Genomic DNA, 26,361 nt, shown 5'->3' on the forward strand with positions numbered 1-26,361 from the left:
ATTTTCAGTGGATACCACGTATTATGGAAATTTTCAGAATTGAATTTTCTGTGGATCCTAAGTGACAATGTAAATGGCATGTAAAATAAGTGGACCCTTATTTTACATGCCATTTTTTTCCCCTCAGAGCTCTCATTACCCTGGATTTTGATTGCATATGTTTATAAAGTTTTATTGCCCTCCTGCTCAAATAATAAAGATGTTAAGCTCATCTTTTCAACATGCACGTTCTCCTCACAAGATAAAGATTCCTTTGCAGATTTCCCATATTTTTTCGTGGTAATTTTCACTGACTTGATGGTATTTTATACTAAGAGAAGGACTATGATAGGCCCCATTACTGTATGTAACTATTATTTCTGTGAACATTATCTACCTCTCAGAAATATGAGGCAGACTAAATTATGAGATGTCAGTAATAAACAAAATGGCATTTTTCTCCAGTGAGTTTCTAAACTAGATAACCTTAGCACTGTGTTGGTATTTTGGCATTTTCTGGTCAATGTGTAGCATCCCCAGTAAGCTTGCTGATGCTTCTCGCACCTGGCTGCTGGCTGAGGCACTCACCAGGTTGCTCCCAGCACTAGGAGTTCTAGCCTTCCTTTTGCAATTCCTGTGACACTGTGGTTTGGTCACCAAAGACTCAAGCTGCCTCCTTCTTTCTCTAGCCAGCTGTCTTTTTACTGATGACAGAGGGTCTGTCTTCTGATGTCAGATCCCCAGACATGTCCAGACAGTTCATTTTATTTCTCTGGCTCAGACTAGAAATTAGTAGAGCAGTAAGTAGGTTGCCAGGGATGGAAACACACATGACCCACAGGCAGTGGCTGACACTCCACTGATGTGCTTTTTGTGATAGCCCTCCTACTCCTCAGCTATTTTTAGCTCCCCTTCTCCCATTTTTGTTCAGGGATTAAACATAGTTACTTTTAAGTGCATCATTATAACTTTTGTTGTTGTGTTGAAAGGGACGTATGGGAGTGATCACTATATATGACATTGCCTCATTATTTTGAATGTGTTAGAATGTTTATAACAAACCCGAAACAAGTTTTGTAATAATACATGATGTGTCTGCTTACTTTTGATGTCTGCATAGAAGGTCTTCCCACTGAAGAAATAAAAAATATTCTGGAGAAGGTATTATCAGAATGGAGGAATGTATCGCAGCATTTGGACGATCTGGCGAGAAGGATTCAGCTACAGGAAGATCTAAATATTTATTTTAAGCAGCTTGATGAACTTGAAAAGACCGTAAAGGCAAAGGAGGAGTGGGTAAAACACACTCCTTTTTCAGAGTCTCCCCAGCAGTCCTTGCCAAGCTTGAAGGACTCCTGTCAGGTAAAGAAACAACCGTCTGGAACGTGAAAGAATTCTGTGTCCGGTCCCGTAGTTAAAGAAGGTGCTCCTTGCATCGGGAATGCTAGGTTAATTCTGCGCCGATTAACTTTCTGCGAGGATGTTCGTCTTCCGTGAGTGACGTGATCATGTTTTCTTTCCATAGCGGGAACTGACGGACCTCCGCAGCCTCCACCCCAGAATTGAAATGCTGCGTGCGAGCTGCTCGGCCCTGAGGTCCCGGCCTTCTGCCCCGGATTTTGTCCAGCAGGGTTTGGCGAGCTTTGTGGGCCGCTACCAAGCTGTGCAACGGGACTTAGCGGAGCGTCACCAACAGCTAGAGAACGGTAAACCCATTCACTCTCTTGCATTCTTTAGTAGATGATTCCACCATCTCCTGTCTCAGTTTGCGTTAGCTTGAAAATGACCCCCAGTATTTAGACCTTTAGGACACCTGCTTATTTTTGTACCAGCCTCACTTTTCCTCTGTGCCTGCTACTGTTCCAGGTCTCAAAGTGCATTCAGATTGTTTCCTGGCTTCACACTTGTTTGTAAAAATCCAGACAGCTTTCATGTGTTAATTGGATATGATGGTGGGTTTTAAGGAGATTTTTTTTAAAGGGTGTTGTTTCTCCAGGAGGCCAGCTGATATCATGACCCACAGGGCAAAAAAGAATGATCGCTTACTTCTGTTTGCTCAAAATGCTGAACATTTTAGCAGTACAGTCCCTTCTTTTAAAAGAAATCATGTTCCTCTTCTAAAGTCTGAAAAACTTTTTAAAAGAGATTTTACTGTTGGAGTAAACCTGATTTGGGAAAGTTAACTGTTAAATGTTTTGAAAGCTCACCCTTTATATATTTTATTTCTTCTCCCTGGCTTTTGTTTAAGTCAGGACTTGTACTGTGTAATGTCACGGGGAGTACTTGCGAAAAGCTATTCACATAACCATACCCTTCCTTGCAGCAGCGGTAGATTGTGTAGCAATCTGTATGAGTGCATGGTAAGCAAATGTGACTTGTTTCCTTTCTTCTGGACACCCTGCTCTTTGTTTATTGAATTCAGTTAACCTAGACTGGGAAGTGTTTGAGAGTACCTCTTTTTCTGTTCACTGTTACAAAATATGGTTTCATTTTTGACAAGGCAGTTTAAATGTTTAGTTTCTTAACTTTAAAAAAAATTTGTAATTTTTTGTTTCTGTTTTTAATTGTGGTTAGAATATACATAACATAAAAGTTACCATTTTAAAGTGTAGAGTTCATTAGTGTTAAATGCATTCACATTGTTGTGCAACCCACCCCCCAGAACGTTTTCATCCTGTAAGACTGAAACTCTGTAGCTCTTAAACAACAGGTCTCCATTTCCTCCTCCCTCCAGCCACCTGCAACCACCATTCTACTTTCTGTTTCTAATGGGTTTGACTGGTCTAGATATCTCATCTGAGTGGAGTCATCCAGTATTGTGAGTGTGTGTATGTGTGTGGGTGTGTGTGTGTGACTGGCTTATTTCACTTATAACATTCTCAAAGTTCATTTATTTGGGTAATGTGTCAGAATTTCCTTCCTTTTAAAAGCTGCATAATATTCCATTGTGTGTATACACTGTTTGTTTATCTCTTAATGTATCAATGGGCATTTGGGTTGTTTCCACCCTTTGGCTGGTGTGACTAATGCTTCCATTTTGTTAACTTTTGCTGCTAGTTGGTTTCATGTCTTTTGTACTGCAGATGAGCCGACTTCCTTTCCACACAAGTGTTGCTTGTCTGTCAATTTTACGTTAGTGGCTGAAGTAGGCATCACTCCAGCTGGCCTGTGCAGGCATTATTTCTCAGGGTACCTGTGCGGCCAGGCTGTGACATTCTGGGTAACGTCCTCCCCTCTGCAGTTTGTCTGCAGGCTTGAACTTAGAGGAAGACTGGCTGAGGGGATCTTTGTTTCCTTTTATTCTTTGTGTAGCTACTGAGGAAAAGGAGATTATATGAGACAAAAGGAACATTGTAGTACCATCTTTAGAGAGACATTCCATCATGATGCCATGAAGAAAAATGATGGTGGGTTACTTAATATTTCAAACATCAGCGTCCGCAGGAATGAAGTCACTGTCTGACTCTCAGAAATGCCAAGGGGATGATTTATTTTATCTCTAACAGAGACCCTTTTTAATTTTAATTATGGAGTTTAACTTTTTATGTCACTTATTATATACAGAAGGTTAGCAGTATATTTAACACTGTGAGTTTCCTAACACTATTTTCTTAGAGTAAGTATTTTTAAATAAACAGAACTGAAGAGCCGACCTGGACGTGCATATTTGGAAACATTGAAAACACTGAAAGATCTGCTAAATGATTCCGAGAATAAGGCCCAGACGTCTTTGAATGTCTTGAATGATCTTGAAAAGGTGGAAAAGGCCCTGCAAGAAAGAAAGGTAATGTATATTTTAGGTTTTAGAAGTCTCGGCTCATTTCTAATATCTCCTATCATGTATTTTGAAATATTTTTCAGCTATTAAAAATTTCTTGTGTTTATTATAATTCGAAATAATTATAGTTAACTATAGTTAGTTACTATAGTGTAGGACCTCAGCTAAAAAAGGTAATTATTAAACATTTTTAATAGAATAAAACCCTATTTCTCTTTCTACTGTGACTAGTTTAAAATTCTCAATCTAATAAAATATCTTGTTCTTTTTCGATGTTGAATGAGAATGCTTCCTTGATCATGTAAAGTATGTGGCTTCTGGAGTATTTCATCAGCTGCAACGGATCCACCATTGAGCTCCGCACACTGGGTCCTCCTTGAGTGTGTTGTCCTGCTGGTTTTTAGTGTAAAGAGTATATTGTGTCTAAACCACACACAACTCATTTTGGGAAAGCTGTGACTTTTTTGATTTATGCTTCTTCTTTCTTCATGAGTGTTTCACAATTCCTTTCTGATCAAATTCTCCTTAAAAAGTGATTTTTCACTGTTTATAGCCAGTATTACTACATCTGAACAAATTATTGTGCACATTTTTAATCTTGAAAAAATGTTTTCCAGGCCCTAGATGAAATCCTTGAGAATCAGAAACCTATGTTATGTAAACTTGCAGAAGAAACAAAGGCTTTGGAGAAAAACATTTCTCCAGGTGAAGAAAAAACATATAAGCAAGAATTTGAGGATATTCAAGGAAAGTGGAACAAACTAAAGGTCAAGATTTCTAAAGAACTACATTTGCTTGAAGAAATTACTCCCAAACTCAGAATTTTTGAGGTAAATTCAAAGGCCATTAGGAGTTTAAGTTTATTACAGAGTAAAAAAGTAATTAGCAGTAAATAACTATTGAGTATTTTGAATTATTTCTGGTCCCACATTTATTATGTACTTAAGTTGACATTTATAACTTGCTTACCAAAGACATACTTTTAATGTGCTGGAGAACACATTTATTTCCTTTTGCCTTGCAGAAAAAGCTTCTTGGTAGAGGTAAATTAGACCTTGAAGATAAGACAAATTGCTTTAAAATGTTCAAAATAAAGTTTCAGGGATGAGGGGCTGGTGATTAGATTGCACTCGGTTAGAGTAGTAGAAGTTGCCTGGCTAGAAGCAGATAGCCGAGTCCGTGAAGTGGTGTTTTTAAGGTTTTAGGCATTTGAAGTTGAAAAATCTGATGTAGGCTATCAACAAACAGTGTGAGACTGGGGATTCAGGTAATTCGAGGGACAGGAGCTTTCAGAAGCAGAATCTTCTGCTCCATTTGAACATGTCAGCAGATGAAGACTCCCAGGGGAAGGATCAGTGTGAGGACGTGAGGAGAAAGTGGTACAAGCCCATGTCAGAAAGGACAGTCAGGATTTCAGCCTTTCACCTGTGGGGAAGGTGGAGAAGTTGGGTAGTGAATTCTCCAGATCACCTGGTTTTCTAATAGCAAAGGTCTGAATGAAGAACTAACCAATCATTCTCTTTACCCTAACCTCCCAGTGCCTCCTTCCCTTGGTCCTACTGTGTTTCTTTCTCCCCCCACTGTTGTAGCCCAAGGTATACTTCTTGTACAGTGTCTGGCCCAGAAAAGGCACTCAGTAAATATTTTTCAGTGAATGAAATGAGATTAGTAATAGGAGATTTAGATTAGGGTGTGTGTGTATATATATATATATATATATATATATATATGGATTTGGATTTCAAGAGAATATATATGAGGTTATCGATACGAGAATTTGTGTAAAGATGTTGCTGAAAAAGTGAAAAGATTGAAAATGAAGACCAAATTTATGAATAAGATGTTCGAAAGTCAAAACCAGAGAACGTGCGGTAGAAGAGACCATACAGATCAGCGTGAGGGGATCCTGAAGAATGAGCAGGAGTGCTGACCCCTGAACTTGGAGGGAAGCTCTTTGACCCAGGAGCCAGCAGACAGTTCCAGTGAATGATCAGGAGAATAAAGATGGCAGAGGGGTGTGTGTGTGTGTGTGTGTGTGTGTGTGTGTGTGTGTGTGTGTGTGGTGTTAGTGGAAGCAAGTAGTTTTCTCTACGAGTAAGCTGCAGCTCTACTCTGAGATCTCGTTAGAACACAGCGTTAATTTTGAAGAGGAGTGTGTTTTGTGTAGCTCAGTATTTTTGGCCCATTTAAGTTTGTGAGTGGACTCACTTTCCCTTGTGTCTTCAGTTGTAATTCTATCCAACTTCAAAAATCAGAATTCATGATTTAAAGTTTTTGGTTATGATCCAAGCATTGGATTATCAGTGGTTCTCAACCAGGGGCGGGGTTTGCCCCCCAGAAGGACATTTATTAATGTTTGGAGACATTTTTGGTTGTCTCAACTGTAGGGTAAGGGAGGGTGCTGTTGGCACATTGGTGGGTAGAGGCCAAGGTTACAGCTGTTGCACAGGACAGCCCCACAACAAAAGAATTTTCTGGCCCAAATGTCAGTAGTGCCATCTTGAGCAATCTTGGATTAAATATCTCCCATCTTTTCAAAAGATCATTGCTTTGTTTTCATATTTAAGTCTGAGATGTATTTAGGGAAATTTGTAGGTGAAGAGTAACCCAGGTTAATCTTCTTTGACTCTTAAAGTGTATTTATTTTAGAGTTAGCTAAATGCATGCCAGTATTTTAACATGGAATTTAAAAAGAATAAATATTCCTCCAAAACACAAAGGAGAGTCCTGTGGTTGTAGTAATCCAGCTTTATAGGCTTTAGTGGATTGTTATAAATGTAGCAAATCTGGGCACTTGAAGCCTATGCCCAATTTATTTCCATTAAAAACATCCCACTTCAAGCATATGTATTTGGATATTTAGGTTTTTTTGGTTGTTTTTTATTACAGTAACAGATTGTAATGTGAATTACAAATTTTTAATTTACTTTTTGTGTCCTAACTACAAGACTGTTGACAATGTCTGCATTCCCTAATTGTGCAACTTCTTTGTTGGAATAATATTTATTTTTTTAATTCTAAAGAACATTTTTACTCCTTTATTTGCCTTGAAGGAATTGCTTGCTCACAATTCAGTTAGGAAAACTTTTGCTTTTCCCCTCTAAAGATAGTTGCAATAAATACTAATTTTCAGTTGAACATTATTTTCCCTTTTTTGATGACGTGGTGTTTATTTTTTCAGACATTCAAGTTCTGTTTGTCTTTAAGGCATGAAGTACAGTAGGTTTTCGATTCAATACCAAGTTATGACTTTTTTAGGAACAAAGTGGTTGACTTGTTTATTTTTAATGTGCATTTTAAATTATGTAAGTAATAAATACTGCTCATTGAAGACACTGAATAATAGAGAAGTATTTAGAGTGAGCATTTAGAGTTCCCTTTCTTCCCCAATACAGTGATCCTTGCTGGGGGTTAGCATATTCAAAATAAGAAAGAAAAGTTCATGCACATGACTAATTGTAATCGTTTTTTCCACACTAGCAGAAACAAATGATACTGGAACTCCATGAGGGGCATTTAAATAGACAACACACAAATGCATGAGCTTGGAGTATGAGTCCCACTATTCAAAATAATAATGCCTTTCATTGACACAGTACACCTAAACTTTGAAAGTATTTTGATAGCTAGATGCTTAACTCTTTTTCCCTACCACCCTACAGTACTTGTAAGGTGATCTTGTTATTGGTTTATGTGCAGATTTTAGTTTTCTGTTCTTTGTTGGCAAATAGCGTTTTCCTGACGTGCCTGTATTTCCTTTGTCGACACGGCTGGTTTCTTTTGCATTGCTATTCACGGTGTCATGCTCAAATATGTTCTTACATTCTCCTTTTTTATCTATTCTGTGCCAAATTAATGACCTCAATTTCTGTACTTAAGAATGAAAATGTTAATTGGTGCTTTTAAATACTATCTCACGGAAAGTCCTCCCGCTCCTTCCAGGCAGCAAAACATATAAAAATACATGAAAAAGGTAATATTTTCACTATTGATTTTACTGGCATGATTTTCTTATGAATAATGGGGATGGAATATTATAAAATCCCAAGAGGCTGCTCATCCCCAGCAATAACATCTTTGGTGTCAGGGGCTGCAAGTGTATTTTGTATTGTTTCCTTTCCCCTAGTCAAGATCTCCTACAGTGTGGGGCAACCACGGAATCATGGAACTAACTGTCCCTAAGGCCCACACAAAGCTCTGTCATGTAGATACCACTGCTCCTGCCTCTTTGGACCCCCTCTCCAGCCCCTTTCTTCTGTTTTCAGACTCTCATGTAACCTCTTGCCCTGACAATCTCACTACCCTTTATATCTGACTCCTGCTTGCGATCTCTTCTCTCTTGAATTCATTGTCCACACGGATGCCAGAGTGGTACTTCTGGAAAGGATCTGGTGTCCTTGCCCTGCTAATGCCAAGTGCTTTTCCAGACATCTCATATCTCCTGCTCGCTCCTTGCCTGGAGCCCTGTCTGCATCCTCTCCTATGAGCTGTGCCAGGTGGGGAGACAGTGTGGTGGGTCACAAAGGCCACATCAAACAATTACCTTCCTTTGGGAATGTCACTCACTTGCTAGAAACTCACGTCCTTCTCTTCTTGGCTCATTCTCTAAGAATAAGCTTCGGGGAGGGGTAAATTAAGAGTTTGGGATTAGCAGATACAAACTACTATGTATAAAACTGATATACAATAAGGTTCTAATGTACAGCACAGGGAACTACATTCAATGTCTTATCATAACCTATAATGAAAAAGAATGTGAAAAAGAATATATATATATATATTACTGAATCACTGTGATGTACACCAGAAACTAACACAACATTGTAACTTCAATAAAAATAAATAAATAAAACAAAAATAAACTCAGCCAAAAAAGAAAGAGAGTAAGCTGCTTCTACAAGCAGCCTTCAGTCATCGCCCCCGCAGCTAATTATTCCCTCTTCTGTGATTCTGCTACGCCTTGTTTACACCTTCACAGTAACCCCAGCTCAGGCCAGCTTCTGTTACGGCTGAGACCTGTGTGTCTCTCCTCCCACAGGGCACGAGCTCTTTGAGCACAGGAACCTTGCCTGGCACACAGCAAGTAAGCGAATGTGCAAGTCACTACTTGCGGGCGCCTGCAGACATCATACCCACTTGAACCTCTCTAGTGAGGCTGGATCTATAAAACCTAGATGCCTGGTTATCCTAAATGGCAGGAACTCCCTGTAGTCACACCTCTCCCATCAATTGCTGAACAGAGACACACACTAACACAGGTACTGTGTTCTCACCCAGTGTGGGGAAGGGGACTTGCTGGAGCTCTGAGACATACAGAACCAGGTTTTGAAATTACTTTGGAATGCATTTCAGGGTAAAAACCCAATGATAGATATCTTCTAAGAGTAACATGCAGTATAGCTGATTTAACTCTGTCTGAGTAACACAGAACTGATATAATGATCTCGTGAGGATTTCTTTGGTCTCATTTTGAATACATTTTACTTTACTAAAGGTAATTTTGGTGCTTTCTAAACCTTAAATTTAATAACTTTACTAGTTTCAGATAAATAAATGTAGTAGCAGTATCATTGCTGGTCTTCCTTACTACATGAGGGAACACTTTTTAAAGAGTGTTTTGAGGTTAAGGAATATTATGAAACCAACAAAATAGAAATCTCCTGCTTTAAATGACTGTTTTAATTCTGGTTTCACGATTCTTCTTGCCTATGTCTTGGGTTAGATATTGGCTGCTTAAAAGCTGTGGACATTCCAACAGATGGGGGAGAAGCGAAATAAAATTCCAAGAATTTAGCTGTAAATAAAGTCTTGGGAGGTAGTTGTGTACCGTGGAATCTTGTTGTCTTTATCCGAAGTTACCAGGCTTCAGATTTCCTCCATCCCTGGCTCAGGGGCTGCAGGCTGGGAGATGGGATTATAGGGCTAAAGGAGTTGTTTTAACGACCTCACATTGTTTTTCTGTGACCCAGCAGCAGGTGTTGCCCATCCAAAGTGCTTACAAATCAGTGCTTTTGAGCAGTGATGGTCAATAGGGCATTTTGACCCCTCCAGACTAGCATGTTTGGTACTTTGGTTTTCAGAACTCCCATATTAGTCATTTTACATTTCTTTGAGAATTTTTGAGTATATAAATAGGAATGAGAAACGGTTCCTACTTACAGTTTGTTTTTGCTTGTGAAATAATAAGACACTTATTTTAGAAATTTACAACTTAAAATTTTTTTTCATATTGCTTGAAAGAACTGAAGTCCCCCAAAGAAGACAGAACATTAGAATTACCCAATTTAAACATCTCTATGTGTGTCTAGTATCTGTCTATCCCTATATTCATTCTGCAAGTGAATGAAGATGGTGAAAAATGGCTCATTGTTTTACCTTGGAAATTCATAAGTGCATCAGCTGAGTGATTTTTAAATGGACAGAGAAACACTTTTCATGTGAGCTCTTTCATTTTCCTTGTGAGCTCTTTGCTGTACGATTGACTTGAAGATGAGCAGACTTCTGGCGTTTTTTAAAAGCACAGGAGACATCTGCTGCACGTGGGTGGAGAGTATTTTCCTTCTAGGGAAAGAGGAGTTGCTAGAGGGCAGAGCAGGGCTCTCGTCTCCCGCATTTACCTGCACTGAGCGGTTGTTAGTGTTGGTCTTAGTGACCTCTTCCCCTTTCCCACACGGTGGAGCCCCTGGGTAGGGAGGCCGTGTGAACTTGCTGGTATCAGGCATTTCTAAAGTTTGGGCCTTTCCTCGTGTACTTGGCTTCCTTCTGCTGAGCTGGATTCAGCCCGGTCTAATCAGAAGTACCAGAAGCAGTAGCTCTTTCATACAGTCACTTTTGAACAGTTATATAATGGAACAAGCATTAACGTTGGCAGCAGTTAAGCACATTAAACTGACGCTTATGCAAATATGACCTCACCCTGACTACTCATTCCTGTGAAGTGTCTGTTGGGAAGAGACACCAGGACTTGAAGTGATAACGCTTTTATGGAGTTAATCTTGGGAATAAAGTGCTTGATTTTGCAGATCTTGAGAATAATAGCTGTCATTTACTGCATACCTGCTCTGTTCCAGGCCCTGTCCAAACTGTCTCTGTTTTTCAGAACAATCAAGACAAGATAGTTGTTGTTATTCACATTTTATAGATGAGCTACAGAAACTTCAAGAAGAAAAATTTAGAAATGAGTTTCTCAAGGCCCCATGGCTGGTAAGGTGCTGAGCTAGGTATTCAGACCTTAGTCTGCCTTGTCCTGGGGCCAGACTGCCAGTCTCAGAGCTCAGCATGCTCAGGACGACCGGCGGGATTTCTAGGAGTGAAAACGGCTTTTCCGGCTCCTCACTGTTTCCTTTGTTATTATCCATAAGATCTTTTGGTCTGCACGGCTCATCTGTGTCTGCTGCTTTCTTTCCATTTTTTCCCCTCACATTCAACTGTAAGACAACGAACAGGTGTGTGTGACTTGCTGCGTGTGTCTGAGAGAGGGAGGGAGGAAGGGGGTTTACGTCTTAAAACTTCCTGTCCTGTGCCAGCAACGGGGATCGTTGAGGCTGCTGGCTTCAGTCAAGGCTGATTGTGGTTGAAACCTCCTTGGAATAAAATGCTTCCATGAATTTCAAAAATCCTTGGCCCAGGAGACTATCAGTTTTCCTTGTTCCAAACAAGGTTTAATGAATTGTTCGGTTACACAGCAGTAACGCTGCCTTGTATGCTTAAGAAGTTCAGCTGGGAGATTAACAGAGCAAGAAGTGGTAACAAGTTAAATGGACAGTTAAAAAAGGCCCTTTGTGAACCCTGTAGATGTAGCCCTCCTTTCTTTTAGCACGTGTACCTTTTTGCACATCCCACTCAACAACCCTTCCCTGATCTTGTCTTCCTGAGCAGTCTTCCCTGATAAGATCTGAGAATGTGGGGGCAAACCCAGAAGAGATATGTCACCAGTAGGAAATAAGTCAGAGCAGTGTAGGTGTGCGAGAATAGTGACCGACAGGCTAAGGCACGGAGGGAAGGGAAGCCTGAGGAAAAGGCACAGGGCGGCTGAAAGGGCTTTCAGAGCTGCGCTTGGAATAAGGGGAGAGAGGAAGTGCTTGCGCAGAGTGGCACAACATGAATGGAGGAGACAGAAAGGCCTGGCCACAGAAGCACTTCGTTTCCCATCTTCGTCAGAGAACGACCCTGTAAACTAGAAATTGTAGAACGGTCATTCCTGAGAGTGCATTAGAGCCTGAATTATGAGTTAGATGGAAAAACTACGCAATCTTTCCGACGCCTGAATCTACATCCCTAGTATTTCACCCGGGATCTCAAGGTCGCATATGCAGTTTGAAAGGAAGTGACCAGAAAAATGGAGATGGATGAATGTTCTAAGTTAGGGGGAACATTATGTTCTAGAAGCTAAAGACTGGAAGTAAGCTTGATGTCAGTTCCTGGCAAAGCTGTAGATAAATGACCAAGCAGAGTTCTTTCATGTGCGGAGGAAAGAATGTGGTGGTCACCAGGAGTCAGCATGGGTCACTAATAGCCTTGCCCAGACTCATTTCCTTTAAGCACTGCTGCTTTTTATTTATTTCTTGGAGGAGGGATACTAGATTATTAGATATACAGGTTTATAGTCTCACATTTTATGTGTGCTCATTTGGCTCAAATAAAGCTCACAGACTATCATTTTGGGTAAGTCTTGATTTCAGTAAGGTATTTGAGAAAATCTCTTATAAGAAAGAAGTGGAAAGCTTCTTAGATGATAGTATTATATTGATTCCCATGTTTTTAAAACTGAGCCAAAAGTTTGTTGGTTAATGTATGAGATGGTGTCCTCATGGGAAATGCTCAGGTAGGCATTGTAATTGGCCTTACTTTTCACCTAGAAAAAACCCCAAACCCAACCAAAATAAACCCCAGTACAAAAAGGATACCTCACTGTCAGATTTGCAAATAAGAAAGTTGGGAGGAATTGATATGAAAGTGGAGAGACTAAAAATTCAAATTATTCTGTTGGCTTTTTATTGTTATATTAACTAGGTTTTTTTTTTTAATTGAAGTATAGTCAGTTACAGTGTGTCAATTTCACTGGGATTGTTAACAAGACAAAATTTAATATTTATAAATACCAAGTTCTGAATTTGTTACAGAAGTCAATCAAACAACATGGAATAGGAAAAAATAGTTATGAGAATTTTGGAGCTTTAGCTAACTATAATATGATGAATAATATGTCTATAAACAAATTTAAAAAACACAAAGGAAACAAAAACCAACTCTACAATAAGAAAAATAAAATTGAAAAGATTTTAGATGGCATTTTCTGAATGTGATATCCATATGTGAAATACCAGTTAGGTTCCATCTTTGTCACTCATTCCAACATTTTAAGGGTAAGAATAATTGATTCTCTGTGGCGTATTTTAAGTACATTAACAAGTAGATGTGATTTCCAGAGTATGTTGATTGGAGTGTTGAGTGCAGGATCTGGGTAACATGTCCTAGAGACATCATGGAAGGAACTCGGAATGTTCAGTCACTAAAAGACTAAAGAAGACACAGTGGCTGCCTTCCAATTGGAAGGTTTTTTTTTTTTTAATAGTATAGTTAATTTATCTCCATTCCTAGGGAGGAACGAGAAACAAATAATTGAGGGAGGTACAAGGAAACAAAGGTAGCTCAATATAAGGGAAGTTAACAAGTCAGACTGACCAGTGATGGAATGAGGGACCTTGGAAAGAAATGACCATTGCTTCACCTAAATCTGGAACTCAACTTGGACCTACTTGTTCACAGTCTTTAAGGTCCGGATCCAATGTTGCTGCATCTCTCAAGTGTCTTTCTTTCTGCAAAATGTTTCCTTTCTCATTCCCCCAGCACCACATGCAGTAACTGGGTTACAGTGGGTGCTTAGTAAATGTTGGATGAAAGAAAGGAGTTGGGCAGCAGACTGTACTGGGGTCTTAGATAAGGCACCTCACAGCTGAACTAAGAACGGTCTATTGTATTCCCTTCACTCTATTCTTTATTTATTCCTGCTTTGAGTAGGTAACTTGAGAAAATTGTTCTAAAGTATTTGAGAACAAAAGATTTTTTTTAGCTGATTATATTAGAAAAGCATTTTTCCCCTTTAATTTGAATTTTTAATCATAGATATTGCTCACATTAAGCAAAATAGCTTGGGTCACTGGAGAGTGTTTTGAAAGCTTTAATATGATCACAAAGATATCATCTCATGAGGATTTTAGTCAACAATGAAGAAGATAATTATTTTTCAGCATTGGAGGATCTAAAAAAAGAAATAAAATAAATGAAAATGATGCTATCAAAGTTTTGAAAAGTTGCCTTTTTCTTCCAGTAGCAATAGATCTTGAGATGCAGTAGGTTGAATGTCACTGAGTAACATCCCCCTTTGTTATTGTGTTCGATTTAGGCTGATTCAAAAGTCATTGAGAAGTGGATGGATGGTGTGAAAGACTTCTTAATGAAAGAGCAGGCTGTCCAAGGAGATCCCGAAGGACTACAAAGACAGCTTGACCAGTGCTCTGTGAGTTCTGCTGATCTAGTGAACCTGCTGTAATAAATAACATTTTCTTCTTTATTATTTACTATTATTAGAATTATAAGAATATGCCATGACAATAAACCTAGATAAAATGTCTTTCATCATAAACCTTTTTTTTTTTTACATTATAGCCAGTGAAAGAACAACTGTTCATATTTCTATATTGGGCCACAGTCATAGAATTTTGGATGGAGAACACAAGAGCGATTTTAGTTCATTAGGAGCTGCTGTTTTATGTTACAATGACAATCTTAGTGTCATAATTACCAATTGTATATTGCTCTTATTGTGCCACATGGTGAGGCTTTAAGAAAAGCATATTTAATGAATGAAGTTTGCCAGTAATACTGACATTTTATATTTGGTGAAATCATTAGGCTTCTGTAAATGAATTAAAAGTACTATTCCCGGCAGAGATTCAAGTATTTTCAATCTAATTTAGCAGATGGCTGTACGAAACACCTAGGTGAAATGAATTTCTTGACACAGTATTTCTTAAGCAGTTAAAGTCCCAAGTCCCAAGCAGTCTGTTCTTAAAATACTCGCAGGGGTATGGGCAGAGAAAACTATAATAATGGCATTCACTTATGTAAGAACGCACTCAGCAAGGACTTATTTTGTGTGTTCAGGCATTTGTTAACGAAATAGAAACAACTGAGTCATCTCTGAAAGACATGAAAGAAATAGAGGCTAACATTCGAAGCTGTCCAGTTGCTGGGATCAAAACCTGGATGCAAACGAAACTAGTTGACCACCAAACACAACTGGAGAAATTCAGTAAGGAGGTGAGTTTTTCAATTTTGCTATGTGTGATTTTCAGGAGCTAGACAGTGGCTTCTCTTGACAGACTAAACTGACCTCATAGCCCATCCAGTCTGAAAAACAGCAGTCTAGAGTAACTTTAGCCTGGGTGGCAGGTTGGGGCAAGAAATGAATCATTCTTTTAAATTAAGGGACGGTAATATTGTCCACTTTGGCCCCTGGGCGGGAATGAGCTTGACGTGTTCAATAAAGAATAAGAAAGTCATTGTAGCTGAAATAGAATGAAGGGAGGAGTCACTGGGTTGGAGAATGGTAAGATTTGAGGTCAGAAAGTAGGTGGAGATGGGTTGTATATGGCCTTTGAAGCACAGATTGTGAGTTTTATTTCAAGCATAATTTCAAATAGAAAGCAGAAGGTTTTGAGCAAGAAGTCGACATACAATAGAGCTTTTAAGATCACCCTGGCTTCCAGGTGGATAATTTGCTCTGGGAAATCGAGAGTGAAAACAGGAGAATACTTAGAAGGTTGTTGCAGCCTTGGAGAGGGAGACTGGCCCCTTGGACTAGGTTGACTCGGGAGATGGTGGTGGAGGTCATGAGAAATGTTAGGTTTGGAGTATATTTTGAAAGTGGAGCTAGGAGTCTAGTAATAGATTGGATGTGTGGTATGAGAAAAAGTGAATAGTGAAGGACAGCTCAGGATTTTTGCGAAGCTTCCATTTGGTGTGAATTGTGGTGCTATTTACTGAAATGGTGAAGGCTCAGGAGATCTTTCGTGGGAGCTGGTGAAATGATGATTTCCATACTGAAAGAGTTAAATTCAAGATTACTAGACATAGAAATAGGACTCTACAGCACTTACTGCTGCGCAAGGATGCTACAAAGGTGAGGTCAGCCAGAGGAGAGGTACCAGGAGAGTGTGAGGCCCCAGAGGCCAGGTGGAGAAAGCTCTGCACTGTGTCCAGTGCTGAGGATTGCTGAGGCCAATCAGAACCGGAAAGCACGCTTTAGATTTGACAAGATGGAGGCTTATCGTGACCTTGAGAAAAGTGGTCCCAGTCGGGTGGTGGGGAAGAAAAGTCATGTTGGAGAATGTTCAAGAGAGGAAAGGAGGTGAGGTACTGCGGCAAGTGTAGCCAACTTCGAGAACTTTCTCTATTCAAGGGGGCAGAGAAATGGGGTAGGTGCTGGAAGGGACATGGGGATCCTAAGAGCTGTTTTTGTAATTTTTAAAAATAAGTGATATCACAGGATGTCTACATGCCGACAAGGACTTCATTTAGGAAGAGAGAGTAATGATGCAGAAGAGATTGAGAGAAGATAATTTCTGAAGCGAAGTCTGTGATTACATGGGAGGGAATGAGATCCACCCTCTAAGGGAAAGAACTGCTGTCAGGTGGTCCCTCCGTGTTACAGAAGGGAAGGCAGCTACGGGACACAAGGAGTGAGATGTAGTTCTCTTCTGATGCCTTCTATTTTGTTGGTGAAATAATAGTGAGGTTGCATGTAGCTGAAGTGAGTGAGCAAAGGGTGAAAAATGAGAGAAGAAAATGTGAAATGCAGGAATACATTCGTGTAGATTGTACTTATCCCTTAATACAGTGGTTTTTTTTGTTTAGTGTTTATACAGGAAAATTTTATATTTACATCTCTGAGTATCTTGTTTTGTCCCCCCAATTCCTGATTTTGAACATGTTCAAACTTAAAGAAAAGTTGAAATAATGGTTGAGAGAACAGCCATAAACCATTCCTAAATCTGCCAGTTGTTACTGTTTTACCACATTTGCCTTTTTCCCCTCTCCCCATGTCTCTCCCAACATACACACACATATATCTTTTTTTTTTCTAAATATGTGCTTTTGACAGGAAGTGAAAAATACTATGACAGCGTACTCCTTAATGCTTTAGCATGCTTCTTCCATGAATGAGAACAATGTTCTACAAAACTGCAATATCCTTGTGACACCTAAAAAAAAACTTTGTAATATCATCTTATATTCTAGCCAAATTCAGACTTCTCTAACTGTGCTGTAATTCGATGACATGTGCTTGAAGGAGCTGGGTTTTGGGGGAACTAAGCAGGGAAGATGGTTTGGAAGTGACAATGAGGTGCAAGGAAGAAATAGACAGATGGATAGAGACAGATGCATGTTACATATGGATATTTAGATCTGTGTGTCTATTTATCTGTCCATACACATACATACTTACACATATGAAAGCAACTAATTGTGAATTACTATTGATTCAAAGTATGGCAATAAATGCATGGGAAATTTTTAAGTGTCTTCAGCAAGGAGGCAACCATGTGTTGTTGCATGAGTAATTATCTAAAGCAGTTCACTGAATAGTGAAAAGGTTGAAGAAATTTTGGACAAACATAATGTTGCCAAAGTTTAATTTTGCTAAGAAAGGATACGCATGTAAAGTCAACAAATAAAAAATTTATCTCATTTATTATATCCATGATATCACGAAAAGGAAAACATTTTAATGCCAAAAGGTAGAAAGTATATAATATCAGGAGAATTAATGTTAGTTTAGAGCTTTTTTTTTTTTGAAAATTTTGCTGCATTTTTAATTTTTCTCATTTCTCTATGGATCCAGGAAAATTATATAACTGACTAGTGTTTAGAAACTATTAGTAAGCAGAATTTTGGGGAAGTAGGGCCCTGAAGTCTGTATTTTTTTTTTTAAAGCTCACCAGGTGAAAGTGTTGATCAGCAAGACGGGGGAAGCAGGACTGTGTACACTGCTGGCAGTAGGCTGTCCGAGTACCACGTGGGGCAGTGGAATCCAAGCTCTTGTTCAGCCCCTGTCTGTTTTTATGACTGTGATCCTGTTTAGAGAGAGGAACGGGAAGGCCACCAAGCCTCCCCCCATATTCCTGTGAGAGCCATCCTAGTCCTGTCCTGCCCTTTCGTCACCATCAGTTTCACAGCCAGGCAAGCCCTGGCAAGGTGACCACTTCTGCGCGATATAATTTGGGTGTGCAGTTGAGTAGTGAAGTGCATGCTGGCTGATCTGTGTGGGACGATACCTTCTCCCACAGTGGAAGGCAGTTTGTGGTTAGAGGGAGGATCTCTCTGAAAAATGTTTTTAGTCTTCCTGAAATATTTAACAAAGTTACTGGACTGGATTCTGAGGAATATTGATTTTCTGATGTAACTTTTTTTTGTATCTGTGTGGAATATACAAGTATAGTAGATTATCAAAACCAAAACTTTATAAAGCAGTGTTTTAAGATCATCTTTAACAGCAGTCTCCTCTTCTCTGCTTTTTAAAAGTGCAATCTTAATGGGGAAATCCTGTTAAAAAGAGAAAATGGATGTTTTGGTTCGTTCAGTTTTTTTCCCCCATAAATAATGCTACAGTAGATTTTCATGAAATATGTGCTTTTATTGACGTAGGTTAGAGTCCTTCCTTTGAGTATTACTCTATCAAAAGTTTCATTTTCAAAAAAATAAGAAGTATTTCCAAATTAGATGAATGTCCAAAATGTGAAACGGAATCCTGGTTATAATTATTGTTTTCACTATTGCTTGTGTTCCACAGGATCAGCACAAAATGTATAAAGGATTTCATCTGAATTTTGAACCTTAAGGCTCTTTGTGGAAAGTTATTACTGTGTCTTTAGATACTAGAAACTAGAAGTTGACATTTAAAGCATTTAGATTTGTTTATTGGAGTGAATGACTTTTCCTTCCTAGATTACTATTAAAAAAAATAGATTGTCTGAAAGTCAGGAAAAAGTGCTGAACCTGAAGAAAGACTTGGCAGAGATGCAGGAGTGGATGACGCAGGCGGAAGAAGAATACCTGGAGAGGGATTTTGAGTACAAGTCCCCGGAAGAACTTGAGAGCGCTGTGGAGGAGATGAAGGTGAGGTGGGGACCGCCACTGTCCGCAGGCCTTCTTCTCCCCTCCTCCCTTCAAAATCAGTCAGGCGGTTAGTCATCTACTGGCTGTAAGGTGTGATCTGTACGTATAATCCTTCATGGTAAGATCTCAAATTAAAAAGAGAACAGAAGGGCAGCTGCCTGATTTCAGTAGGATAGAATGCTGAAAGTCCATGTGTTTAACTTGGCCCATAAGTTGGGTCCATGAGGGCCCCCGGGAAAGTTTCTTACACTAGAACCTCGCGGGGGCCGCAGAGAAAGACTCGCATTTAGTGGCGTCAATTTTGTATTCACAATGTTGTGCAACCATCGCCACTATCTATTTCTAAAGACTTTCAGAAAGAATCGTTTTTCGTAAGAAACCAGAGAGACTTCCCACTTTGGTTGGGGTTTATTTTTATTTCGTCAGCTGTATCCTTCCAGCTAGTACATGGGGCATGCATGAATACCAAAATATTATTAGAGCAGGTGAGAAGAGCGGTAGGAATGTCATCAAGGGATTGAGTATGAGTTGGGTCCTTAGGATGTCTTTCCTTAAAACTTACATTCCTATGACAATAATCTTGAACTCTCCTTTTTTATATAATGAAAGAACTGGGCATCATTCTAGCACTACTTCAAGTATCCTTCTGTGTTGAAGGCAAAAGAGATAATGTCTTAAAAGCTACAAAAAAAAAAAAAAAGATCAGCACAGTTTTACCCCACACTTAACGTGCCTACAAGTGTAACAAAAGCAAAAATCTCTGTTGCAGATTTTTTTTAAAGGATTATATTTCATCAGCGCATTATTGTATTTTAATCAAAGTAAATAAAAGGGGCTTTTAGCGTAGTGTTTTCAAAGAAACACTTTAGTGTAGCTTTTCTTGGAACTTTAGAAATACTCAGTATGTAGAGTATTTTAAAGGGAGCCTACTGTGTTAAGAACCATCTTATTTCATTTATTCTTCTCCTTTGTGCTATTGACACTGTCGTTCTATGGTTTCTTAAGGTTGCTAGGAATGAGAGTTTAGAAAAATGAGAGTAAAACCCTTGATCGGGCAACATTCTGTTTTTATTCTGCCAAACAACCATTAGGATTAAAAAAAAAAACACTACACTTAATCATTTTACCCCAACCTAGAGAATTTTAAAACCATTAAGTAGTAACGAAGGCTACACAGGAGAGTGAAAGGCTGTTTTAGTTTGATTTTTCCTGTGTGTGAGGCTTCATCTTAAGCACAGAGGGAGAATCAGGAAAGAAGTTATTTCTAGATCAGATCTTCCCAGTATAACTTCATCATTTTTGAAATGCTGTTAATCATCAGAAGGATAGATATACTTATGTTCCAGGAGAAAAAATACATTTATATTATTTTTAAAGAATACATCCACCATAGTGTACTTTCATTTTTTGTGAAAATATATTTCAGACCAATAAGCTCAGACTTCCAGTGTCAATTAAAGTTTTATTTTGGGGAGGGGAATTAAAATTAATGAATTCACTTAAATTATTTTTAATTCAATTAAAATATATTAAAATTAACTTTACTTAATTAAAATTAATTCACTTAATTCTTATTAGGGGCCCAGACTTTGAAAATACATCCTGTCAGTGAACATGATTTAGGATAACTTAGGTATTTACCACTGCTGTTATTAAATGAAAATGCCCATGTGGGGACTGTGTACATTGGGATGTATAATGAGTGGAACTTTGTAGTTACCTTTTGTATTTCACAGGTGCTCTCTGTATTGATTACCTACATAATGTTCCAACTAGGTAGTTAGAATCATCCAGATGTTTTAATTTTGGTTTAGTCACATTTTTTGAAAAAGAAAGAAGTTGGTTACTGAGATAGGGAGGCAGTTTTCAAGTTCATTCTGTCTTGAAACAGAGGGCGAAAGAGGATGTGTTGCAGAAGGAGGTGAGAGTGAAGATTCTCAAGGACAACATCAAGTTATTAGCTGCAAAAGTGCCCTCTGGTGGCCAGGAGTTGACATCTGAGCTCAATGTCGTGCTGGAGAATTACCAACTTCTTTGTAATAGAATTCGAGGAAAGTGCCACACACTAGAGGTATGGTATTTTTTTTCGCTGATGTATTTCTGAGATTCGGATTTTGTAATGTACTAACCATTTCCATATCTTGGAAAAAAACTCTCCATTTTTCTTTTCAATTACTAGATCATTAAAAAAGTTCTTTCATGAGATCATAATATTAATAATTAGTAGATAATAATTTAGGTAGTAGGTTGATAAAAGTGAAACAGAGACTGGAAAATTGAAGACCAAGATCTGCCTTCAGTTGGTGGAAGGTTCTTGGTAAAGTCGTTTCTTAGCTTTAGTTGTTATGTTTATTAAATGTGAAATCAGGGCTTTCATGTTACAGATGACCTGTAGGGTCTGTTCCAGTCCTAAAATTCTAAAACAATATACTGTGAATATCTTCTTGGTTTTGTTTTGCCTGGTTAGTGCAGAGATATAAATTGAGGGGTATTTTTTTTAGAGTGGTGTCTAAAAAAGGTTTTATTTAGAGTGAAGAAAAGATGAACTTGAATGTGTATTTTACTGGACCATTTCCCCTGCCCTGGCCAGTTTAAGGTGTAGATGATTCTGTGATTTAAAAAAAAATAAAATTAAGATTTTGCTTGTTTGTTTATACATTAGTGTGACTTTTGTTACATCTTATTGATCAGACTTAAGAAGCCCTTGAATTTATAGCAATTTAAATTCAGTTCAACCTAAATCAAATGATTGTATTGTAATAAATCCTAAAATGGTAATCACAACCACAATATGTAAGCTAAATTCGCTCATTATTCACTTATTCTGAATCAATTTTGTGCTAAGGTAAATATGTGTAATTCAAATTAGTTAATAAGAAAGTTACAAGTCAAACAAAATCTTATTCTGTAATATTAAGATATCATCTAACATAAAACAGCTGAGGTTACTCATTTGAGAATTTAAAGTTCTGTAAATATAATATATAACATTCTGTATGGATAATCTTAAATCCCCATAAGTGATCCTGGGATTGAATTCTATAGTCTTGCCCGTATTTTCTTCTCTATCCTAACCACCCATGATTTTGCCTTTTCTTTTTTCCTCTTTATTTGTAGCCAAAGTACTCACAATATGCTTAAATAATGAATGGGGTCCTCAGGTTATCCCACACTAACAAAAGACCACCATGGATTCTGTGTTGTTTCTGTGTTTAGGACCTGGAGGTGACAGTTTAAGGATGAGGAATGAAATATTTTGATGTTGTAGAATTGCTTGGAGAATTATTTTTAGAATTACTTTGGAAGTAGTTTGAGAGAATTAGCCTGAAAGAAGAAAAGGGAAAATGTGAGAGAACACTATAGATAAAAGAGAAAGGTGACACCTTTGTATCTTTGAAAGAGGAAGTGACAAGAATTAGAAAAGAGATTTCAAAATGGAAGCACTGTTAAAATTATGTGAGGGATTACCAAGGGATCTTGTGGAAACAGCCAAATCTCTAAATTAGAGTAAGGATGCCATCCTACTGAAGAGTGCAACTTTATTACCTTGATGATTTTTAGATTCCTTTAAAATGTTTTAAATCATGAAACAGTCCAAATTTATACAAGGGTACAGTTAATATTATGAACACCTTTATACATATCCCTCAGATACAACAAATGTTAACATTTTGCTGTATTTTTTCCAGATCTTGTTTTAAAATAAAATTAATTGGCACTACAGAACCTGTTTCCTTCTCTCCCATCCTATCCCATCTCTTGATCCCTCTCTTGGAGTAATCATGATCTAGAAGGGGTATATAGTCTTCCCAGCCACGATTTTATATTTTAAATATAAACACTTATGTTTCAGTTATTATTTGTTGTGTAACAAACCTTGCCCAAGCATAATGACTTACAAAAACAACCGTTAATACATTTTTTCATGATTCTGTGGGTTGATTTGACTCAGTTGGGTGGCTCTTCTGCCCCATGTGGAGCAGGTCCACATGGTCCCTGCATTCACTGGGAGCTCAGCTGGAACCTTCATGACAGCCTCTCATCCTCCAGGTCTCCCTCCACCATGACCTCACAGTTTACAGCTCTTCTACAGTGTGGCAGCTGGCTTTTAAGAGGGAGCAAGCAGAAGCTGCCAGTCCTCTTAAAGGCTAGGTCTGCACTTCAGCACAGTGCCACCTCTGTAGCCTTCTTTTGGTCTAAGCACATCACACATCCAACCCACATTCTCAGGGAGGAGAAAACAGTCTCACCATTTCGTGGGATTAGCAGCAGAAAATTTGTGGCCATTGTTATCCACTCTCTGGTCATAAATTAGTTCCATTCGTTCCACATAGGAAATGCACTTAACGCTCTCCAGGGATGCCCAGAGTCTTATCCAGCACAGCATCAAGCTTGGATTTCAGGATCTTGTGATCTGCATCAGGTCCAAATGCAGAGGGGGCTCCTAGGAACAGCTTCTTCCAGTGCAGGTATTTAGGTGTGACACCTGGTGACCTGGGCGCTACAGAGATAAGTTATCTGCACCCCATAAACCCAACACAATTCTGAGATAGGTACAGGAAAACCTCAGCAGACACTCACATTCAAAAAAGCTGGGGCAGCAGAAGGTAAAAATGGCAGGCACTGGTATTAGTGACTCCTAAATCTAATACTGGTAATTCTGAAATGCACCTGGGCACGTGTAGTCAGTGGCCCCTACTCTGGGGGCAGGGACTGTTGCCCTATTAGGGGCTAGTGCTGCTTCCTGGGGGAGCTTCTCTTTGAGCTGTCCTTTCCTTCCCATAAGAAATAGGGCTGTGCTTGCAGCTGGGTAGATTTCTCTGTCCTTTCTGCCTATATAAATTTGGGGGACCAGATACCAATTTCCCTTCTAATCTTAGCCAGTGGTTGGCAAATTACAACCTGAGGGTCAGATCTGGTTTGTGGCCTGTTTCTCTATGGCCCAGGAGCTAAAAATGGTTTGTATATTTTTAAAGAGTTGTTAAAAACAAAACACACACACACAGACACACACACACACACACACACACACACACAGAAAAAATAAAGAAGAATCTGTTTCAGAGACCAAATGCAGCCTGTAAAACCTAAAATATTTACTATCTGGCCTTTTATAGAAAAGTTGCTGACCCTTGACCTGGTGAGTGTGCCTCATGTGGAGCGCACACTAGATGTGTCCTCCCTCAGTCTATGGGTCTGAAAGAGGACCAACCCAGGAGGCTCCACGCTGAGCTGTCTCCTAAATTTATCCATCAAATAGGCTCCTCCTATATGAGGAAGGGGCTTGCTCCTCCCATAGTTTTACTCCTAGGAAGTGGAGGATACATTCATGCCCCTGCCCCCAATTCCCCACGGGAATGGGGATTCCATGGTTGCAACTAATACAGTAAGCATAGCAAAACTCCAACTGGGGTAAAGTGTGGCCCTCTGGATGTATAGACATGTTCATATGAATTTAGAAAAAAGTTGGAAAGAGTATACATCAAATGATTACAGCAGTTAGCTCTAAGTTGAAATAGGGTGGACCCCAGGGAATTCCAGTTTCCTGTGTAATTTTTAAAAAAGTGTCACAAGTCTGGGTATTTTTTACCTTTCTATTAAAAAAAACCAAACTAATAATGTTTCCCTCCTGATTTCTTCTACTAATTACATAACTTTATTTTTGACATTTAAATAGAGTCTTGGAATTAATTTTACTGTTAAAGAGTGAGGCAAGTCATTCCTCTTTGCCTCCCTCCTCCCTCCAGTTGGTCTAATATGATCTATTGAAGAATTCAGTTTTATTTCACTTAGTTGAAATTTCAGCTTCCTCAGTTTCTCAGTGCCCATATATACTCGTATCTATGAAATTATTATTAATTAAAGAGAATGTGTAGCGGGGGAGATGCACCGTCTCTCTAAGTGGCATCTTATCTAATCTAAGTTTTTTCCTGCCTACTTAGGAGGTATGGTCTTGTTGGATTGAACTGCTTCACTATTTGGACCTTGAGACCACCTGGCTAAACACTCTGGAGGAGCGGATGAAGAGCACAGAGGCCCTGCCCGAGAAGACAGATGCTGTCAGTGAAGCTCTGGAGGTGGGAGCCTGCGTTATGAGTGGTTCTTTTGGTTGCAGTGAGGCCGAATGAGGGTTTAACGAGGAACGTAATGCCTTATGCCAGCGAACACTTTTGCTTCCGTGGTGATTTTCGGTGTAACTTGTGTTTTCTTCCATTGCCTGAAGTATTTATACCATCATATATATTTAGATTATTGGTGACCCACTAGCTCAGCCTCATGAGGTGGTTAGTTGTTTGCTAATTAGTACATTCTAGACATCACAAAGTGCTCTAGTGACTTTCCAGGTGGTTTTCACCAGTCCGTGGGTAAGACTCTGCCTTATGTTATTAGGACAATTGCTACCTTTCGTCTTCATAAAGCTATTGTTGCTTATTAGACCCAGCAAGGACTGTGTTTCACTGGTGCCTGCTCTGTTATCTTCAGTTGTGAAAAGCTGGAGGAAGACAGGTTGGAGAGGGCAGTGTTGGAGACATAGGATCCTATCCCCAAGCCGGGGCTTGAGCTCCTTGAGGCCAAGAAATGTGCCTGAATTTTTGGTTGTTCTCCAGTAACCAGTGCAGCCTGTAGCACATGATAACTTAATACCTGTTACTTAAATGAATTAAAATGTGAAGAGAATAGATTTGCTTTAAAGAAAAAAAAAGGAGGAAGAAGGTAGCTATGCTTTTTAAACTGTAGGAACATGATGTGGTAATTAAGTAAATGACTGTATTAAAGGTCAGGAATAAGTCAGATGTGGTACCTAAATTTCAGGAGCCAGATGCTCTGCTGGAGAAAAGATGTCACTTCTCGCATAAAATAGCAGAGCGAGGGATTGAGAGTACTAAAAAGAATTATGAAAGCTTATTTTACAGACACATACTTTCCTAACATGAGAATTAAAACGTGCATTCTAGAAATATGAAAATGGAGAAAAGTATAAAGTGAACTCTAAGGTAACCCTTTAGGACATTTTAGTGTATTTCTTTCTTATCATCATTATTTTCTTTTTACATATACATGCTGGAAGGTATTACTTTTTAGTAACTGGATCAAAGGCTTTGGTATCACCAAGGCTTTGGAGCCAAGTTGGAATCTTCTTTTTACTGTGTGTATAATGGCAAATTACTTAACCTCTCTGAGCTTCAGTTTTCCCATCCGTAATATGGGAACAATATTTAGCCCATGTGGTTAGCTAGATTTATGTATATATAAAGTATGTGTGTAGAACAGTGCCTAATATTTTGTAGATGTTGTAGAAAAATGAGTACCTATTTTTAGTTACATAACCAATAACAATCTGAGATAATTTTTATTTGTATAGTATTCTTTTTTGCTTTTGTTGTTGTTTGTTTTGTCTTTTTTTGGTGGGGGACAGTAATTAG

General features: G+C 38.8%; 1 protein-coding gene across 10 annotated transcripts in view; it reads left to right on the forward strand.

The window, feature by feature from the left end:
• Positions 1–26,361, forward strand: part of UTRN (utrophin) — a 448,326-nt gene that overhangs the window by 134,768 nt on the left and 287,197 nt on the right. For 9 of the 10 annotated variants that reach the window (XM_072965969.1, XM_072965972.1, XM_072965970.1 and 6 more), the window contains 9 exons: positions 1,100–1,341; positions 1,505–1,685; positions 3,618–3,763; positions 4,375–4,587; positions 14,163–14,276; positions 14,924–15,079; positions 18,767–18,937; positions 20,829–21,008; positions 24,880–25,014. In XM_072965969.1, coding sequence (XP_072822070.1) covers positions 1,100–1,341; positions 1,505–1,685; positions 3,618–3,763; positions 4,375–4,587; positions 14,163–14,276; positions 14,924–15,079; positions 18,767–18,937; positions 20,829–21,008; positions 24,880–25,014 — 1,538 coding nt within the window. The remainder of the gene's footprint in view (positions 1–1,099; positions 1,342–1,504; positions 1,686–3,617; positions 3,764–4,374; positions 4,588–14,162; positions 14,277–14,923; positions 15,080–18,766; positions 18,938–20,828; positions 21,009–24,879; positions 25,015–26,361) is intronic. The other variant, XM_072965967.1, reaches the window with a different exon arrangement.

The sequence above is a fragment of the Vicugna pacos genome, chromosome 8 (genome assembly GCF_048564905.1).
Source record: "Vicugna pacos chromosome 8, VicPac4, whole genome shotgun sequence".
NCBI lineage: Eukaryota > Metazoa > Chordata > Mammalia > Artiodactyla > Camelidae > Vicugna > Vicugna pacos.